We start from the raw sequence: 22,411 nt of genomic DNA on the forward strand, positions 1-22,411 counted from the left end.
GCAAGGCAGTAGATTTTGACTATGAGGTCCATGAGACCAAGGGCACCATATTCTTTTCCATTTTTTCCCCAGACTTGCCATGGCACCTGGTACAAAAATAAATTCTCAATAAATGCTTGCTGAATCAAATTAATGTGGGACATGGGCTACAAGGACAAATTTTATAGCTTAATTTTCTGTTAGAATAAGCTCACAGCCAAAAACCAAATAGATAAAAGCCAACCATAATTAAACATGTGTTTAGTACTTTGGAGTTTCCCAAGCCCTTTAATTAATGATAGCTTATTTGATTTCTACTCTTACAATAATCTTCTGAAAGTGAGCTGTCTTAATTATTTTTCCATAGCAGATGGTAAAAGCCAAGTCGGAGAGGGTAAGTAATTGGCCTAAGGAGGCTAGCAGCACATACACTGGAATATGGGTCTTCTGCTTGCCAGTTTTTTCCTGCTGTACTCTGCATAAATAGTAAAAACTCTTGTTATCATACTGCTTGAGGCTGTTGATGTTCCTGTTCCACAGTAATTTCTACATACTTGGCACAGAAGAGCTAATACATCTAGAATTAAGTGTATGGGTGTGATATGAGATTTGGCAAAAAATAACTCACAAGCTCTCTCTGGGGTTCTAGGACAAACCAGATGCTCCTGAAGGCTCTTCTCTCTCTCAGCAAAAGGGGCTACATCCAAGCTCAGTTTCCCTGAGGACCAGAGATTTCCTTCCTCAAGGTAGCATCCCATAGAACCCAAAGTCTACAGGACAGGGCAGCTGGCAACCAGACCCAGACTGTGTGGCTACAGAGTGTACCGATCAGATCATTCCCTCTGCCAAGGTTGCTTTCAGGTTTGCCCCCAAAGAAATGAGAACAGTAAGGGGCAGGAGCTCTCCACCTGAACCCAGACCAACAGTGTGTCACAGCACACAGGCCCTGGTGGCCTTGGGACAATGAGAAGCATTCACACCCTTTTTTCTCTTACTAATCCTTGCTTTAGAAACTTTCCTAGTAAAATCTATTCCAAACCCATGTCTTGGGATGATGTGGAATTCACTCGAGCCCTTGTATGGTAGGTGGCAATCACGAAGGGACTCCCCACCCCCGCCCTCAACCCCGCCTTAACTCACCTTGCATGACAGAGGGGGTTTAACTGTTGTTTTACAAATTTAATCTCACCTTTCTCTTCTCTTTGCCACACTTTCCTAGTTGCCATCAACTTTCTTCTATAGCCTCTTTTGCAAGGCAGACCACAGTGTTAGGTACATAATAGATAAAACAATAGAAAGGTACCAAGTCAACATTTTATTTTTTGCTACTCTACCCTGGTTTCCGTGAAGCATCCCAGGGATGTTAACAGATGACATCACACTTTAGTGTGCCTATGAGTAGTAGCATTCTGGAGACTAAGTCAAGTCAATGGGGCACAAGAATCTTGGCAGTGAAAGGAATGTTTTATTTACAAAGAGTTCACATGTTTGAAGTTCTATGAGTTTCTATTTGCACAGATATGCCCTGAGTATATCGCAGCCAGGCCCTGCAATGCCCACCTTGCTGAGGTTTCCCACAGCGGGGCCAGAAGGAGTTACGCAGGCTTCCATTGCTCTTGTGGGGAGACAAGGATCAGGAGACAGAGCTCACAATCTTATCGGAATTGTTCTTTCTGTATCAAGGAAGAAATTCTGACCAAAAATGTGGGAAGTCCTGAGGGACAGTATGGCAAGTATGAATTCATCCTACAGACATCTGAGCAAGAAATGTTATTTGCATATAGTATATTATCACTTGGGGGGTAGGTGTGTACATGTGTTTATAATCTACACTGTACAGTACAAAATAATTCCAATTAAGTAGATAGCATAATGATTAAGTCAAGGCTTCAGGACCTGGGTTTAAGATCTTGCTATGCTATCTTATCTATCTCTATTATCTACCTATATCTATCTACCTATCTATCTATCTATCTATCATCTATCTATCATCTATCTATCTAACATCTATCTATCTATATCTATTACCTTTTGACCGCCTTCACCCATTTGGCCCACCCCACACCTCATGCCTCTGGCAACTACCAATCTGTTCTCTGTATCTAAAAGGTTTTTTTAAGATTTCACATATAAGTGAGATCATACGGTATTTGTCTTTCTCTGACTTATTTCATTGAGCATATGCCTTCAAGTTCCATCCTTGTTGTTACAAATGGTAGGATTTTCTTCTTTCTCATGGTTGAATAATATTCCACTGTGTATATAAATATATCATGTTTTATCCATTCATCCATCAGTGGACATTTAGGTTACTCCCATGCCTTGGCTATTATAAATAATGCTGCAATGAACATGGAGGTGCATGTATCTTTTTGAGTTAGTGTTTTTCTTTCCTTTGGATAAATATCCAGAAGTGGAATTTCTGGATCTTATGGTGGTTCTTTTATTTTTTTTAGGAACCTCTGTACTGTTTTCCATAGTGGCTGCACCAATTTACACTCCCACTGACAGCGCACAAGGGTTCCCTTTTCTTCACATCCTCGCCAACACTTGTTATTTCTTGTCTTTTTGATAATAGCCATTCTAACAGGTGTGAGGTAATACCTCATTGACGTTTTCTTTCTCTTGAGACCTTTGGTAATATATTTTAAATCTCTAAGCCTGTTTGTCTAGAAAAGCAAGCATGCAATCTCATTTTGTATGTTGCTGAGGAGATGAAATAATGCAAGGAAATGGCTAGCACAGTCATCAGATGGCTAGCACATGGCATCAGAACTCACTAAATGTTAGCTCTTGAAAAGGAATCCATACCAGTATCTCTTTCATCTTCTAGGACTTGATGTTATACTTTGTTCTGCTTTTCTGCCATTTTGTTTCTAGATTAGAGCAGTTACTTCTGTCAAGCTCCCTGAAGAGTCAGAAGCACTGCTTTGTTGGAGTACGTGTCACTACAGCTCAAAGTTTCCTAGATGTTGCTATAGGCCTAGCTGACACTTTCCTTTTTTTCTGTCTCTTTTTTTCTTCTCTCCATCTCCCATCCCCTAGCCCCACACTCCACCAAGCCTGGTCCCCTCCTCATTCCTGTTCAGTTTGGATGGCCCCCTATGTTTATGGATCAAGATAATTTGTGGCCATGGAGTTTGATGGCCAGGTTTTATTTCCCCATTGCTGACTTCCTACAAACCCAGCCTGTTCAGCTGACCTTCCAGCTCAGACCAAGCCCATACCTCTGATGGGTCTTTAAGATTTTGGGTAGTATACATCAAAATGTCTACGTCCCTATGATGTACTTCTCCTGCCAGAGGTTAGAAAGTGAAGAAATTAGGTTGCATTTGTCTAATTGAGTGGTGGGTGGATGATCCCTACTTATGTCTGTCTCTTTGTCTCTCAGTCACCTAACATCTCAGTTTCCTCAAACTGTCCCAGTTCACCCTATTGTCCAAAAGAAATTATTAACAACATCCTTTTTTTCTCTCACAAGTGTCCTGGTTTGGAAGATATATCTTCCAGACCTTTCTTTTAGGTCTGGTATATATTTAAGCTTCATTTCAAATAGGAAAGATGGTACGTTACCAAGCAAAAAATATTTTTTTCAGTACAATAACAAGAACTGTGAGAAGGAAAGTCAGATTGAAGTCATAATTTTCAGAAATGGTGCTTCAAAGAGTTTTCTTTCTGTAGTGCAAACTGGAATGTGTTTTTAATCATAGCAAGTAGTGTTTTGAAAAACTTGGTAGAAGCATGCTACATAATTTACATTTTAAGTGGTCAACTCTTGTTCAATGAAGTATAAGCAAACTAAAAATGCTCAAGGGAAAAACACAAACACACCACACTTTTTTTAATGCCTTGAAAGCTTCTCCTCTTTTTTTTCTTGCCTCACTTCATATTACAGGGTAGAATGCATCTTCCACAAAGAGGTGCAAATAAGAAATCTAGTAATACTCAGAACTAGAAGGAGCTGGCACAGCTTGTTCATCCATGTTAAGATACAACAGAGAGAAATCATTCAAGGAGCTGGGAGGGAAAGCTCCTAGCTTTGTTACCATCAACTATCTCTACCTGAACAGAAGAGACATGAGCTGGTATAGGTGCCACATATTATCAAGCCATGTCAGTGACACAGGACCATAGTGGATAGGAAGAGACAATACATACATGCGGCTTCAAAGGCTGTACTGAACATGGAAGAACACCTTCATAACATAGCAGCTACAGCAAATTCAGGGCTCCCAAGACAGGCCATTTACTGGGTTCACAATTCTCACTTACTCTGGAGAGGAATATTTATTCTTGTCACTACTCATGGTATATATCATGCTTTAACCAACTCCTTCCCTTCCCCATTCTAAGAAAGGACACAGGGCTATAAAAGATGCAATGCAAAATCCTTCCACCTGGCATACAGCTGAAAGGGAAAGAACAGCAAAATCCCAGAGGAGCTAGAATGGACCAGGAAACAACAGGCACCTTAATGTTTTCTATATCAGCTGTCTAGCAGTAGACAAATCAGGCTTCAGAGGAAGCTGCAAAGGAAAAGCTTGATCTTATTCTCATTAAAGCAACACCAGGCCTCAAGATTAGTTAAATAAAAGCAGTCTCTCAGACATGACATAGTGTAATTCACACCTGATTACTCTGAACGATGGCATGATTATATTCAGCTTCAGGTTGTCTGTCTGACATTCTACCCACTCACATATCTGCATATTCAGAAGCTGTACAAGCACAAAAATATTAAAATGAAATACACTATACATTACAGTAGAATGACATGTAATTTATTCATAACTGAGTTAGGCAGTACTCAAAATTCACTTAGATAAGCAAGTGAGTACACAAACATCTAATAATACTAAAACTGATAGTCAGAAGGTATAAAATACCATGGGTATGAAATGCCATGGTAAATACTATTCAACAGACTACAATCATAATTAATTCCAAACTAAATCATGGTTTTTAAAATGATTTTAAGCAGTTTTGAAATGACTTGATTTTGTTCTCCTTCCAAGCAATTTATTTCCTCCACTGATAAAAGACAAGGTCATTAGTTTCAAGAAATATTACAGAATGACATAGCTCAGGTTCTTCTCTTGCAACACATTTTCTTGCAAATTGTTTTTTAATATTACCTCTTGACATAGACAACAAACCAGCCACCACTCAGTGCCCCAAGCAAAGATGCCTGGATCAGAACAGTGCCAGGGTGTAACTCTGAGTTCAGCAAGAGGCAGGCAGTGAAAAAGCTGTTGGAGCTTTTGCAGTGTGCATACTTCTTTTTTGAGGCTCCAAGCAACATAAACATATTTAGGCATCCAAGCCAGTAAAATTATGGGAATAAAATAATTTGATGTCCAGATGACTATGCCACAATTACAACTGGGGGTAAACTACAATATAATTCTGCGGTACTTCAAAAAACCCCAGCACCTACCTAAATTTGCTTCTTGTTAGCCTCGTTACATTTTCATGAAGTGCAGCAGTATTTGCAAGAATGATTTGTCTTATCATGTGTCTGTTTGTATTATTTTAAAGTCATACTTTTTTGGAATGAGGTCCAAGCATGAACCTGGCTTGAAGAGCTAGCAGCTATAGTCATGAAACATCAATAAATTAAAAGGCTTTCACAGAACAAAATTCAGCTAAATCTTTTACATATAAAATACAGCTAGAGAAATACAATTCTTCAACACTAAATTATGAGGGAGAGGAAGCCAATTTAAAAAAATAGAAAACTCTCTCCATACCAGGTGTCAAAGCAAGATGTAACACTGCATGATGCCACAATATGAGCAGTCACTGGATGACAGATACTGCAGAAATTGTGGTATTTGGGGATCCGGTAATTATGACGAAGATATGAAGACACTGTACTAACAGGCATGCATACAATCACTGTGTGCATTCAGTGTGTGAGCTGGGACCTAAGCAGAGATCTAACACAATAATGAGGCACTGTCCTGGGGTATCCATTAAAACCAGTGTGGGTGACTATATGTTGATTAAACCTTCCGAGGCAGCAAAATGTGGGCACAATGCCATGTCTGGATTCTGCAGCTGTTTTATGATCCTCTTGCGGAATTTCTCCCGCACACGATTAAATTCCATTATGTCCATGGGGTCCTCTTCAATCCAAAACTTATGAAACTCGTGCATCAAATAGCCTGTTAGAGATAAGACAGTGACAAGAATGCAAGGGAAAAAAATCCTTAATCATATTCAGAATCACCCTAAATGCTGAAAAAGATGTCAGACCAACTAACAGCAACCATGTCACTCAAAGACAAGATCAAAATACAGCAAACACTACTGTTAAAATTATTCTTTAAAAACCAGTGCAGTGGAAGCTACCAACCTGCAAGGTTTTTGCAATTGGTCCTAGAATTATTCTCACTCTGCTCAAGCAGGAAGAAAAGTCAATTCTGCCATTTCTAGAATATGAGTAACAACTGGAACATATTTTGAAAGGTTGACAGTAACTACTTCATTCTTCACCTCCTGATTAAATTAACATAATGGTGTGATTTTTCAAAAGTACTCCACTCAGCCTTTTTTCTCTTGATATTTGATTTGAGTAAAGTTTTAAATTACCCTGACAAATCAAAAGAATGCATTCTGACAATCTATTATAAGACAATAAAAACTGTGAATCAACTCTGAACAATAGAGTGGTCATTAAACTATATGAAATTGCTAATAAGACATCTTTGCTCTGAAGCATAATTTCATATTCAAATACTTTTTTGTCTCAAAAATGTTATGTGGATTGGGAACATTTTTGGAATAAATGTTAAATATTTGATATGAGAACCTACTTATTGTATTGTTTCCCCACTGTACCCCTCCCTCCTCATTTAGAATTGAAATGTGAATAGCTTTTTAAAAGACAATAATAAGTATTTGCATGTAGTAAAGCAAAAGCAAGCTCAAGTGTCTCATAATAAGAAAAAAGTATTTAAGGAAATAATACTAGTTAGAAAAATGGAAACCAAACATTACACAAGCTTTAATTTGTCTTAACATTAGAAGGCAGTAGAAGATAGTTCAGAGGAAGGATTCTGGAGCCAGAAACCTGGTTTAAATCCTAGCCCTTCACCTTCATGGGAAGGAGTAAGCAGTAGAGATGACAGAGGGCAGGGGAAGAGAACTTTGGAACAAACATACTCAATTCTAATAGTAAAAACAATTCAATAGCTTTTATTTTTCTGGTAACTAGCTACTTATGGAATAACCTTTAACATAGTTCCATAAACAGATTTTTAAAAACCTTTATTCATATCTCACTGTAATACAAAATTAGAAATGACCTTCCTTCCTACCCCCAACACACACTGCCAGATGTGGGTCTATTTCCACAAACTTACCTGGTTACTCATTCATGACATTTTTAAGTATGCTTGTACATCTTAAAGTATATGGTCTTTCTCTTCAACTATAGGAGGAAGGGTAGTAAGGAGAGAGAGAATTTATTTTATTTTTTCTTTGGGTTGACTCATTTCCTCTAGGCTTGGACTGCCTCTGGGCTCTCTACACACATTAACACATTTTGTTAATCTGTGTTAACACAAGTTAACATATTGACTGATTTTAACATCTCAGATGGGAACACATACCAACCCTCACCCAAATGCCTCTGGGCTACACCAACCAGGGCCCACTGCCACTGTAGTGGGAACGTGACCATATCAGAGAAGCCCCAGATCAGAGGTATCAGCAATCCCAGGAGCCATCCATCTGTCTCTGATCCATCTGATGCTTGGATTCCCTGTGGCAGCACCCAGTCTTGAACTTTTCTCTTGACAACACTAACATTAGCCTGGTCCATGAATGAAGAATCTGATTCTTTAGAGGTGCTTTCTCACACTGGGCCAAAATTTCTTGCCCCATATTTCTTGGAACAAATTCAATCCTTCTCCAACTCAGGTATCTGAAGTGCCCTTTATGCCATGAGGTTAAGCATCCCCATTTCTTCTTACCATTTCTCATATGCCATGACTTGGAGTCTGTTTATCATCCTGGTTGTTTCAGCACACACTAACAGAAATTCTTTCCTCTCATCTCAGTATCTTATTCAACCAAAAGAGTTCAATCATCTATCCATCCTAAAGTATCCCAAGAATGGCATGAGGTACTTGTAAAAAATGAAGACCCTCCCAGATTCAACCAGACATCTCAGTTCAGTAAGATGAATCTCATGTCACTGAAGTATGAAATCCATTGATTTAGAAGATGCCCTCTTTTTAAGTTCCCTTGGTTTCTTTCTGAATGCTATAATTTTTATGGTTCTAAATAAAATCTATGATCATTTATAATTTCTTCTTCCTTGCTATATAAAATACACACATAATTTTCCTGACTTTGCTTCTGAGCTCAAATAAACATACCTGACCTGTTTTGTATATAGAGTCAGGTTTCCAATACTGATGAATTAAAAGCATCTCATTGGTACCTCATGATTAATAAGTTATTTACTCCATTGACAATAATAAGTAGGCATTGTGAAAAATACTTTAATGAGAAATTCACTTTTCCACAATGTACATTCTCATTCTAGAAGTGATCTAGGGTAGCATAGAGTTTTAGAAGAATACAGATCTCTTTGGTTTCACCCTTTTTCTACCTTACATGCAACTACAGGAAAACATTTTGAAAGGTTTAAAAGACAGGCTAGGAGAGGAGTAGAAGGGAGAGGGGTGGTTAATAATCTAACACCATTCTCCTTCCTCTCAAGGCTACAAAAGTCAAGGTGTAAATCTTGCAAACTGATTCCCTAGGACTCTCTCTATCCTGTCAGAAAAATAATTAGACACTGTATAACATGATTTTAATCAAAATGTAGAAATGGTGGCTTGGCTTCCAGGGTACATATCATAATCATAAAACTCCACTCATTTATATAACATTACAGAGTGTTCATAAATTCATTTGGCAAATTGATCAGTTGGCCCATCTGCCAATTAACAAATATGTAACAGATACAAGAAAAAGGTAGAGTTCTTATGCTCCCCAATTCTCAGTTTCTTGGAGAGGGACCAAGGTAGACAATTTCAGATGATGATTTGCTAGCTAAGGAAGCTAACAAAATGGGATGAAGAGCAGAGGGAGGAAAGAGGGGTCAGGGTATTGCTTATAGTCTCTTATTTAATTCTTACAGTAGCTTTATGGAATAGGTAATGCAGATGAGGACATTGGGTTTAGAAGAGATACTTGAATGGTGTACAATCACACAATTATAGCTGGAAGCTGGAAGCCAGTACCTGAAATCTGCTGCCTTTTCCAGTGTACTCTCTTTTTCTGGTTCTTATTCCTACTGAATAGCTCCTTCTTTTGAAGGTCAAAGAAAAGCTAATTCTTTTTTCCCTTCTTGCTATTGTACTTCCTTCTGCTCACTACACCTAACCTTACTTTATTTCAATGCAGCTGCCTGTTCAGTGGAGCTTTAGATTGAATGTGATTTTCATAGCATACTGACTTGGCAGTGCCGTGCTCACTGAATAATACTGTAAAGTCAAAATGATAGACCTATTATATTCTTATATTCTTTCATCTAGATGAAATACCTGTTTGGAATAATAATTTGGCTTTCCAACCCAAGACTGCAGCATATTTGTTGTTGCTTGAATGTGTCTTGGTTTTGCTTCACTGCATTCGGTTAGTAGACTGCAGAGACACAAGGACACAGGTAATTGCAAGAATATTACAGAGAAGAGGTGCAAAACTGATCATGTCTGATAGATGAGCAACGAATTCAGAGCACAGTTTTCTTCTTCAAGAGAGGCCTGAGTCCCTCTGCCTCACCCCAATCCACAATGGGATTGCTGCTATTTCTAAAACCTGGTGAGGGCCTTAAAAAAAAAGTAATCCCACTGCTTGCTTACTCACCCAGGTTGAGATTCTCTTGGAAGCCTATCAATTCAGGACAAGGCCAAATTTTTGCAGAGTAACTAGACTTCCTTTCTCCTGAAAAGGACACCAGCCAATATTTTTCCCTCCCATCCATCCATCCATCCATCCAACAAATATTTACTGAGCACCTATTCTGTACCAGGTTCTGTGCTGTGGATATAGTCATGAACAAAATAAATATTCCTGTTCTTATATGTCAATTCCTATGATTCTAACTTTGATTCTCTCCTGCAAGAGCTCCCCACTGTATGGCTCTGATTTTCTCCTTAATGCTAATGAATCCCAAATCTGCCCTTGTAATTCTTCAGAGCTCCACAACCTTGTATTAGAATGCCCACTATTCATTAGAATGCCAACTATTTGCCCCAAAGGAACCCACCCCTGGTATACCTAAAACTAAACTCATTCTATTTTCCCTCAGAATTGCTTCCCTGGCTTCCCTAAGGAACATGGTAACTATAGAATAGTGTAAATACGAGGGGTAGAAAAACAAAGCAAGTGGTCCTATTTATCTACGTTTATGCTCTTTCAAATGGCTTACAAAACTCTTTCAAGATATCCCCCTTCCCCATTCCTGCTCTTACTACTGTCATCTCTAGACACCCCTCCCCCACCCCAAATCCTATGCTCTATTCCTTGAATCCACCACACTGTTTGTCTTGTGGCCTTTGCCTGTGCCACTCCCTCTCGCTGGACCACTAGGCCACCACTGCTATATTTCCTGCTACTTATTTTTCACTTCTCATGGAAAATGGAATTTGCTTTAGGAAGCTTTCCCTGATGTCCAGACTGAGTGAGATTTTACTTCTTCAATAACAAAATTCTTCCCACTGTGTTTTATTTGTTTAGATGTCTGTCTTCCTCAACACAGAATCTGATCTGTAGTAAAACCTCAATATTATTTGCTGGAAATGGTCAGAATTGTTACAGGAGTAAATATAATCATCTAGTTGTCAGAGTAGGGGCTGTAATCACAAATGTAGGGGACTTACATTTTCCATTAACAAGTCATAAAGAGGTATATATTTTAAAATTTGCTTTTTCATTCAACTTATACATAATTTATTTTATTTACTTTTTATTGATGTATAGTTGATTTACAATGTTGTGTTAATTTCAGGTGTACAGCATGATTCAGTTATACATATGTATGTCTATTCTTTTTCATATTCATATTTTAGTTCTCTGTGCTATACAGTAGGTCCTTCTTGGTTATCTATTTTATATATAGTTGTGTGTATATGTTAATCCCAACCTCCTAATTTATCCCTCCCCACCTTCCCCTTTGGTAACCATAAGTGTGTTTTCCATGTCTGTGGTCAGTCTATCTCTGTTTTGTAAAAAGTTCATTTGTATTTTTTTGTTGTTGTTAGATTCCACATATAAGCAATATCATATGATATTTGTCTTTCTCTGGCTTACTTCATTTAGTATGATAATATCTAGGTCCATCCATGTTGCTGCAAATGGCATTATTTCCTTCTTTTTTATGACTGAGTAATATTCCAGTGTGTGTGTGTGTGTGTGTGTGTGTGTGTGTGTGTGTGTGTGTACATATATATATATATATATATATATATACATATATATATATCACTTCTTTATCCATTCATCTGTTGATGGACATTTAGGTTGCTTCCATGTCTTGGCTATTGTAAATAGTGCTGCAATGCACATTGGGGTGCATGTATCTTTTCAAATTATAGTTTTCTCTGGATATATGCCCAGGAGTGGGATTGCTGGGTCATATGGCAGCCCTAATTTTAGTTTCTTAAGCAACCTCCATACTGTTCTCCACAGTGGCTGTACCAACTTACATTCCCACCAGCAATGTAGGAGGGTTCCCTTTTCTTCACATCCTCTCCAACATTTATTATTTGTAGAGTTTTTGATGATGGCCATTCTGACCAGAGTGAGGTGATACCTCATTGTAGTTTGATTTGTATTTCTCTAATAATTAGTTATGTTGAGCATCAAATTATACATAGAGTCAAATAGTTTAATAAGTCTTGTTACAAAGAGCAAACAAAAACCCAGCAACACTTCCTGTCCTAATTCCTGCTTCCTTAAAGCAGCATTTCAACTGTTCCAGCTGATTCTTTGATTATTGACCTCCATAGCTCTAAATAACATATTTTCCATTGCTTGATTTTTTGACTTCCCTCATCTCAAAGATTCTCTTCTCTTTCCTCTCCTCTCCTTTCCCCTCCCCTCCCCTCCCCTCTTCTCCTCTCCCCTCCCCTCCCCTCCCTTCCCCTCTTCTCTTCTCTTCTCTTTTATTCTCTCATAGATTTCCTGCTTTCTGTACCTCACTTATTCCTCTTAGGATTACTCTCTTATTTTATGGAAAAATATCCTTCAGGAGCTTCCTTATAATTATAGAAGGTAAAATTAAGAAGGTAAAATGTTTAAGACTTTGCACTCAAAAAATTTTGTTTATTCTACTCCACACTTAATTGGTAAGTTGGACTGGGTATAGAATTCAAAATTGGAAATCATATTCCCTTAGATTTTAAATAATATTTGCTTAAATTTTTGAAGACATTATTCCACTCTCTTCTAGAATACAGTGTTGCTGTTGAGAAATCCAATGTCATCTTGACTCCCAATTCTTTATGTGACAGATTTGGAAATTTTTAAAATCATCTCTTTCCTATGTATTAAAATTTCACAATGACCTGAGTGTGAATCCATTTTAATCTATTATCCTGGTGCTTACTAGTTTAAATATGAAAAGTCATCCTTCAATTCTGAAAATTTTTCTTGATTTATTTGTTTGATTCCCCCCCCTTAGTTTCACTGTTCTTTTTTCTGGCACTCCTTTTATAAGACTTTCAAGAATGGTCCTTTAATTTCTCAACCTTTATTTTATATTTTTCATCTATACTTTCTCTTCTACTTTCTGGAAGTTTTCAGCTTTATCTTCTAATCCTTCTTGGAGATTTCATTCCTGTTATCTGATTTTTAATTTCTAAGAACACTCTTTTATTCTCTGAATGCTCTTTCTATGGCACCTTGTTCTTGTTTCATAGTAGCAATTTCTTCTCTTATCTCTTGGGGATATTAATGATACGTATTTTTGAAGTTTTCTTCTCTCTGCATGGTTTCTGTTTCTTTATAGTGGCTTTATTTCTGCCTGTTTTAGACCCTCTTTCATGGTTGAGGCTTTCCTTGCTGTTCTTGTTATCTAGGGCTGCTTAAGAAATTATTCCAAAATTCAGTGGCTTAAAAAAACCATTTTAATATTCTCATGAATTCAGTGGGTTTGGAATTCAGAAAGGGTAGAGGAGGGACGGATCCACAATGCCTGGAATATCAACTAGGAAGATCTGAAGGTTGGGGGTGACTTGACAGCTGGTGGCAGGAATCATTTAGAGGCATCTTCACTCACAAGCCTAGTGGTAGATGCTATCAGCTGGGACCTCATCTGGGGCTGTCAGTCAGATTACCTACATATGATTGCTCTGTATGTCCTGGACTTTTTCACAACACAGAGGAATCAGATACCTTACATGGTGGCTTATGCTTCCAAAGGCAGCTCAATCCCTGATCTTCAGATCAAAGCCTTTTCTTTAAAAAAAATTTTTTTATTGATGTATAATTGTTTCACAATGTTGTGTTAATTTCTGCTGTACAGCGAAGTGATTCAGTTATACATACATATATATATACACATTCTTATTTTAATATTCTTTTCCATTACGGTTTATCATAGGATATTGAATATAGTTCCCCATGCTATACAGTAGGACCTTGTTGTTTACCATTCTGTATATAATAGCTAACATCTGCTAACCCCAACCTCCCACTCCATTCCTCCCCCAACTCCCTCTTCCTTGGCAAACACAAGTCTGTTCTCTATGTCCATGAGTTTGTTTCTGTTTCATAAGTAGGTTCATTTGTGTCATATTTTAGATTCCACATATAAGTGATATCATATGGTATTTGTCTTTCTCTTTCTGACTTCACTTAGTATGATAATTTCTAGTTGCATCCATGTTGCTGCAAATGGCATTATTTCATTCTTTTTTATGGCTGAGTAGTATTTCATTGTATACATGTACCACATCTTCTTTATCCACAGATGAAATACTTTTCTAATGTAGCCCTAAAAGTCACATAGTGTCAAATCTGCTTATTCTCTTGGTCAACCAACTGGTCAGCCCAGTTGGGCTGGGTAAGAGGAACAAAAAAATCTACCTTTTAATGGGAGGAGTATCAAAGAATTTGAGGACATGTTTTTAACCATCACACTCAAACATCTGGTAATACTTGGCTACCTGTAAGTATTTTTTACTAAATAAAAAGCCAACTGGATTAAAAGCTGATTGGAAGCTCTGAGCATGTAGGTAGGGTTTGTTGATGGTGAGCATGACTGTAGAGTGATATGACTGGGCTGCTTCACTGGAGAGACCCAGAGGTCAGCATCTTCAGCTATTTTCTCTTGGGATGTTCAGATTTCAGAGAAGGCCCTTGTCAGTCTCTTGCCAAAGTGATAGGAATTGGGTAGGAGAAGGAGCCTGGGTCTCAGTCTTCATCATCACTTTCAGTATGGTTTGCCATCAGCTGTACCTGATTCTCATCAGACCAGAGACCCTTTATTTTTCTCTCCCTGTAAAGTACACCAGCCTCTGCTGAGGAGGGGGAAGGACAGAAGCTGTCTGCTGGAGAAGGGGATTTAGGCCTCTAAGAGCTTCTTAACGTATTTTCAAGCAATCTTGCTATTTTTGGTCTTATTATGTTAACCCTCATTTCTTTTTTCTTTTTTTTTTTTTTTTTTTTTTTTTGCAGTATGCGGGTCTCTCACTGCAAAAAGGCCTCTTTTCTTTGGCCTTTGCTGAAAAGCCAAAAAGTGGCCTCTCCCGTTGCAGAGCCTGTGCTCCGGACGCGCAGGCTCAGCGGCCATGGCTCACGGGCCCAGCCGCTCCACGGCATGTGGGATCTTCCTGGACCGGGGCATGAACCCGTGTGCCCCGCATCGGCAGGCGGACTCTCAACCACTGCACCACCGGGGAAGCCCAACCCTCATTTCTGAGATATCTAATGCTGCCAATTCTTGAACCTTTTGGGGAGTCCTGTGGAATAAATCAGGTTGCTTCTTACCTTTCCATGCCACCTGTTAAGGATTTGCTCTCTCAAGACTACTAAATCATTTACCACTTAATCTGTTTTCCAGCTTTCAGAATGAGATTTTCGTGCTTTGTTTCTGATTTTTATCCTTGTGGGTTTATGCTTTCTTAGAAAAATCCCTTTCTATTAACTTTAGTGTAATTTCAGAAGGGAGCATAATGCATACACTAATTATGTCATCTTTAACTGGAAGTCCTGCTTAAGCAGATGTAAAAGAAGACAGAATCCTAGATAACATAATCACTCTTAATTTAGGAATTTAGATAAAGTAAATGGCTGTTAACTTGTGACTTTATCACATTTTAAAATTGAACTGCGGAACAACACTCTCCTGTGGTAGATTTGGGGTGGAATGATTGTATCTTAACCATACTTAGAAAGAGTGGCAGACCTGTTTAGCACATAACAGCAGAAAAAAGCCTGAAAGAAACATGAGAAGAATTTTGAAATTTTCTTGCTAAGAAAGCTCAGGTACGAGGCCCTCAGTGCAGTAAGCATGGTTTAAATGGTTTAAAAGACATTTCTCCTTTAAATTGCTTAGATTGCTTGAAGACTTGGTAGACTATCGTTCTATGTTCCTCCAAACCAGTTTATGTCTGGCCAGCAAGGATTATAATGACACACAGCTACATTTTAGGATTCTGCCTCTAAAATTAGAGAATAGCATCTCAGGGCTCTACTAAATGGTCTCGTTCTTTATCTTCTGAAACCTCAGCACAACTGCCACCCCAAAGGATACCCCTCAGGCAAGGACAACATAAGGCTCTGGTTCAGGGTCAAAAATACTTCCCTCTACTAGCACCTACACTTAGAAAGGGCTGCAAACACTACCTTCTGTAGCACTAGTAGTGGTAGCAGTAAAAGTAATACCAATGACAACTCTACCACCATCTATATCACCCATTAAACCACCACCTTCTCTTTCTAATGTTCACTGAGCACTACTATGGGACTAGCTAATAAAAAGCCTTTTTATCCTCGTCTCATTTTACCTCCATAGCAGCTCTATGAGGAAAAGACTCATTTTATAGATGAGATAGCTGAGGCTTAGAGATGGTAGTTAACGTAGATCTGAGAGTCAACTCAGGCTGTCTTCAGAGCCTGCACTCTTAAGTGTTATGCCATGCTGGATCAGAGGAAGAAAGACATCTCTGATGTCTTTAAGTCAGATGGGAAGTTGATACATTGATATTTATTAGGCAAGAGCTGGGAACGAGGAAATATTCATAATGCCTGAAAATATGTGTAGGTTGTGAATGAGAAAACAAAATCAAAACCAAAGGAGGAAGTTCGAAGGCTCCAATGCAGCCAAATCACAAAGATCTCTCAGCTTCAACCCTTGTCTAGAGTGTTCTATAGAAACCTATGTCAATAATTAAGCAACAGGACACTTACAGAATGTTTGCTGGAAGTGAGATAATGTTGGAGCTTCTGGAGCGATGTTGTAGAAATGAGTTTTTAGAGCTCCACTCACCAGTAGATTATATACCAGATCAGTTATATTGATGCCCACAATTGCAAACGAGTACCTGTAAAGTGCAAGCCACACCAACTGTATATCACATATGAGAAGTAAGCATTTCAAAAAATGACAATTTGATATTTAAATTGCTATTATCAGAGTGTCAGATTTCCCTTCTCTCCCCAACTTATCAAAACCCTGAATCTTATAAATTACCAGAAAATTTTAATAATATATGCCAAGAGAATTGAGAGTTCATATGCTTTGACTTGGTAATGCCATTCCCAAATATATGAGAGAAAAAACCAGAAAATGGCAAAGCTTTATATACAATAATAGTCATTACAGCATTATTTATATGGCAAAGACATGTAAACTATTTATATATCCTAAAGAAGATGATTGATGAAATAAATTATGGTAATCTCATATAACATATTACAACTAGTAAAAACCATACTTCTAAAGATTATTTAAGCAGGATATAAAACATTGTGTATAGAACAAACCAAGTTTTATTATACACACAAATGTGTAGAAAAACTAGAGTGAAATGCCACAAAATATTAATATGGGTATATTACAGTAATATGATTATGGTGATTTTTTTGGTTTACTTTCCTATATTTTTGAAATTTTCTATAATAAATCTTATATTACCTTTAAAATGAGGAAAAATTTAACTAGTATCTTAACACTCAGGGTATATTTTCTAGTCCATTTTCTACATGTCTATCTAAAATTAAGTGAAACTGAGTTCTTAAGTCCTCTCTGGTATTATAAATCCAGCACATAAAAAAAAAGGAGTTCTCTGCTCAGAAATATTTTTGGATGAAATGGGGCATTATAAAAAAAGACCTTCTAAAGTAAACTTTTAACTAATAGCCTGATACTTGATAGAAATCCTTAAAAGAAGACTAGCAAATACAATTCCAAATTATGATTTTTGAAAATCATTTCCATACAGTTATAACTTTCTAAACTTCATCACTTGGTCACAGGCAAAGTAGTATCATATAATCATACAAGTAAATACAAAAACATATAAACAGGTCCCTTCCAAAATTCAACTGGATTATGTATTTCCATCAGGACAAGTGTATTTTCATCCTTGTCATTTTTTGCAGTACTCTTCTGACAATCTTTATATATGAAGTCCCACACTCACCCAATTGCTTTATCCATCCTTTTCTTCTCCCATTCTGCTTTGCTGAATTTGCTGAATAAATGAATGAATGAGTAAATAAATAAATAAGACTTCTCTAATTGATACCTGTTCTCCTTTAATGTTTTTGTTAAAACTGTTGACTAGATGTGGGGATGTCTGTAACTCAGTTATCAAACACTAATCAATTTAAATGTTATTAACTAAAAAGCCACAATACAATTTATATGGAGCTCAGAAATGGAGTTATTTAAAGCCATGCTACTTATCCCTTATTCACTATAGTACAGCAGTGAGAGACAGACCTAAAGGCCAAACATACTCTTTTATATTATCCATTAATTATCAAATAATACTTCCTCCTCTAGCAAGATGCCACCTCAGTCATGATTCCCCACTGCATTTCGTTTGGTTTTCCCTCATGGCAATTATCCTACTCAGCCTTATTTGTGATGTCTGGCACACAGCAGATGCCAAATAAATGTTTACTGATAAATAATTGAGTTAGTGAAAAAAAGAAAGAAGGAAAGAATAAAAGGGAGAGAGGGAGGGAGGGAATAAGGGAAGGAAGAACTTATAGGTTTTAAAAATTCTGTTCCAACAAGTGCTGTGGCATTTCCTCTGGCTAAGCTAAGACAGCTAAATCATAGTAGCTCGATTTTAATCCATTTTTATAACTTGAATTTCTGAATAAGACTGAAGAAAGGGTTCTATAATAAAAGCATTCTGAAAATACTGACTTGCATTCTATTACTTTGTGTACTTTCTTATTCCCCCTATTCTCACCCACTTCCATACTGCCAATATCTTGTAGGCAGGAACCATTTTGCACTCTTCTTTGTGGCCAATGTGAACTTTCATTCAGTGTTCTACACTAAAAATTGTGGTTAGCCTTGGAATTAAATAAAATTTTAAAACTAGAGTTATTATGAACATTTAGCTTCCATCTAAGTAGGAGAAAGGAGAGTTCTTTATAAAACAGTGCAAACACTACATTAAAAGACACACATGTAACACACACACAACACAGGCCCACAAAAACATGATGCAAAACTGTTATTTTACTATACTTACTTTCTACTCTGTAAATGACTGGCTCTAATTCAAAGTAACTGTCTTTAATTCATGTTAAAATAAGCCACTTCTTTTTAAAGTGCAAGTGCCAATTAACAAACCAACAAGTCAGCCAAAGAGGCATCAGGAGATTTTTACTTAAAAGACTCATATCCAAACTGAAATGAGTTAGATGTGAAATTCAAGAAATTTTATATAAACAAATTTATAAGCACCTATTTTCTCTTCAACAAACCTTTGTAAATACATAGTATCTCTGTATTTTGTTAAATTAAATCTATCTGCATTGGAAATATAAGAAAAGGCCAAATGACCTCCACTCATTTGTTTATTTATAGGATATCCTGGCCCAAACAGAAGGAATTCCTCTCTTCAGGAAACACACACACAACAAACAAACAAAAATACAAGCCATCAAAATTCTTCTCTTAAACTTGAACCTACTTTTATCTCTCAAGTTACTTCAGAATTCAATAGATTGATCTTCACAAGAGAAATAACATATAATGCTTGCTGAAGGGTAGACAGGAAAGAACTTTCCTTAGTATTTTATGGCATCTCCCTATTCAACACCTGAAATATTCAGGGCCTGAAAGAAACTATGTTGATATCGCTCTGGGTTAATATATATTTCTTTCAGACATTTGTGAAGGACAGTAGCATTTTCAAAACACTCTGATTTGTATTCAATGACATTTACCATCAATTTGAAGTGATTAATACTTGAAATTTATCTAGTCAATTTTATTGTAGCTTGAGGGACAAAGTGTGTGCGTGCCCACACAGACACACACATACACACACACAAAAATACTAGTCTCTTCTTAAATAAGAGTAATCACACCCTCAAATAATTCCTCTCTAGTGGCCAACACAGGATATAAAATTATAAAGCCTTTCTTTGAGAATGGCTCATAGACAAAATCAATCCCTCTCCAATGGTTAATAAAAAAAAATATTTTAAGCTTATTGTCACTTCGCAAGGACCATGGAGGATTCATGTCTTTTAATTGATGCTTCTCCAAGGAATGTCAGTGCACACAGACTCCCCAGCCAATTTTAATCAGAGAGGTTTCAGAGTCTCTACATTACAGAAACATGTAATTCAGACAATGTAGTTAAAAAATTAAAACAGTTTGATTTTAACCATGTGATATATGAAGAAAGAGTTATGATTTTAGTGCTTTTCTCAAAGAAAGTAAAACGTAAAGAAAATGAAAATTTAAACTTATAAAAAGATTATAATTATAAATTTGGAAAGTATAGGATAATTTAATGAATCTTAGCCAATTGAAGCTAGAGTAAGTATAATAGTAAGATGGGAGGGAAGCCACAAAGTCAACCTGTTTATAGATTTTGAGAGTGGTATGATAAAATTTGGGACTTATTTAGCAAACATGAACACTAACAAGATAACCTGTCATGCTGAGGAGAAAAAAGTGATACAAAACTATGAGTACAAAATAGAACTCCTATAATAAGAGTAACTAAAGCATGTATACACTCTTTATAGTAATACAATTAGAAAGACATTAATAGAAGAGGAGATTTGCTCTGTGCAGCAAAATTCCCAGAAGAAATGTCCCTCTCTTGGAGTAGATGGGAGCAGAAATGTGTGGTAATGTGTCAGCCTTTAGGTGAAGTTTCAAAATGTTTCTCCAACAGACATGGCTGTAGAAAGGCTCTTTGACATTTTCTATCAGGTCAGTCTAATCTGGTTTTTCCTTCATCAAAACAGCCCAATGTAATGAACTATATTACATAAAAAGTTGGGAAATGTTTCCTTTTTGAAAATTTTTCATGAATTTATATTACTTTAAAAATTCTTACCCATACTTATTGTAAAATAACATAAAAGCAAGAAAAAACAAAAGCAAAGAAAAATACCTTATTTCCTCTTTAGTGATATCCCTAATGTAATCAGTTAAAGACAAAAATTTAGAAAGGTAAATGAAAATGCAAACAATTTAGAATCTAGAATTTTATTAAGAAAAAAAAAAGAGCCTCAGCAATTTTAGACTTTCTCACTTGGTCCCTGACTTCAAGACTTCCATTCTTCCCTCTATTCCCCCACTGTGGTCCCTTGTCTCTGAACTGTTTCTTCCATACTCTGCTTTCTCCTTCTTTTATGCCCACCTCCTCAATCTTCCTAGACACCAGAGATGTTATCAGCCCCTCAAGTACACATCTCACTTGAACAGTGCCACTTTACATCCTAAATCCTGTAAACAAGTACCTGACATTATAACCTTCCTATTCAGCATTTGTCAAAAGGGCTTGTTTGGAAGAGTTTAAGCCTCACTTCTGGTGGGCTGACCCTCTTGAGAATCTTATCAATAGAGCTATATAGGAAATTAATTCTACCTAATCCACAAAGCCTAATCCACCTTTCATTTTCAACAATTACCTGCATTTTGGATGAAGAGAATCAGATAGGACCTGCTGTGCTGCTGCAGCATCCCTTTCTGCAAAATACCTGCAGTTGGAGGGAAAGAAAACCATAACTCCATACCTTTTGAATACATTCATTTCAATCCAATTTGAGGCCATTTTGGATTCAGAGATGGACACCAGCATAAGCATACAACCTGTGTCAGCTCCTCCAGATAATGAACAGCTTTTCATAATAGAATTTTCCAAATATAATGACAGTATAATAGAGTAGTTGTAAAACACACAAATATTTGGGAATGATTCGAGTAGGTTTGAAATTTTAATTATGAACTTTACCATTCCCTAACAAGCCAAAGATATTCTTATTAATGAGGGTTATAGATTCTTATTAGGAAGGCAGGAGGAGGCCCCTCAGAAGGCAGAAAAAATCTGGATGAAGGGACATGGTAAGAGGCTGTGACAGCCAAAGGGCAGAGAAAGGATGAGACTAGAGGAGGTGATAAAAGTTCAAATGTACTTTCTTGGAGAATACTCACGGGGTGTTAGAATTCTGGATGAAAATATCTTATGGAGCTTAGAGATGTTAAAAAAATTCTGTTCTGGGAAGAAAGGGGCAATGAAGTTTCCCTTCCCACATACAAAAAGCTTACATACCCTCAAAAATATATCATAAAAAATACTTCATAAAGACAATTATAAAATACAACTACAGGGGCTTCCCTGGTGGTGCAGTGGTTAAGAGTCTGCCTGCCGATGCAGGGGACGCGGGTTCATGCCCCGGTCCGGGAAGATCCCACATGCCGTGGAGCGGCTGGGCCCATGAGCCATGGCCGCTGAGCCTGCACGTCCAGAGCCTGTGCTCTGCAACGGGAGAGGCCACAACAGTGAGAGGCCCGCGTACTGCAAAAAAATAAAAATAAATAAAAAAATACAACTACATATAGCATGTATTATTTAATTTGATGTGTATTTCCTGCATATATCTAACAGATAAAACAACCTCTTAAATTTTCTCTCAGAAAAGTTCAAAGCTAGTCAGCAAATTTAGTAAACATGTCCATGATTATTAATGAAATTGAGTCTCTTCATATTTTGTTGGTCATTTACGTTTATAGAATAGGTTTGAATTAGAATTAGGTTTCTGTTCACATTTCTTGGTCCAGTATATCTAAAAATGTCCTCAAATAAATAAGCCTACAGATAATAATATACTGGATATAGATCCTTTATCAATTATGTGTCAGTCTTGGCTTTCTTTTCATTTTATTTATGGTGGCTTATAGAAGATTTTGATTTTA

The 22,411-nt window shown here is 37.1% G+C and overlaps 1 protein-coding gene across 2 annotated transcripts in view; it reads right to left on the reverse strand.

Annotated features, from left to right (window-relative positions):
• Positions 1-3,598: 3,598 nt before the first annotated feature.
• Positions 3,599-22,411, reverse strand: part of ELMOD1 (ELMO domain containing 1) — a 112,632-nt gene continuing 93,819 nt past the window's right edge. For both annotated transcript variants that reach the window (XM_073808258.1, XM_033862090.2), the window contains 4 exons: positions 21,127-21,195; positions 17,649-17,699; positions 16,414-16,547; positions 3,599-6,146 (listed from right to left, as the gene is read on the reverse strand). In XM_073808258.1, coding sequence (XP_073664359.1) covers positions 5,974-6,146; positions 16,414-16,547; positions 17,649-17,699; positions 21,127-21,195 — 427 coding nt within the window. In that variant the 3' untranslated portion in view covers positions 3,599-5,973. The remainder of the gene's footprint in view (positions 6,147-16,413; positions 16,548-17,648; positions 17,700-21,126; positions 21,196-22,411) is intronic.

This window comes from Tursiops truncatus, chromosome 8, assembly GCF_011762595.2.
Source record: "Tursiops truncatus isolate mTurTru1 chromosome 8, mTurTru1.mat.Y, whole genome shotgun sequence".
In the NCBI taxonomy this organism is placed as follows: domain Eukaryota; kingdom Metazoa; phylum Chordata; class Mammalia; order Artiodactyla; family Delphinidae; genus Tursiops; species Tursiops truncatus.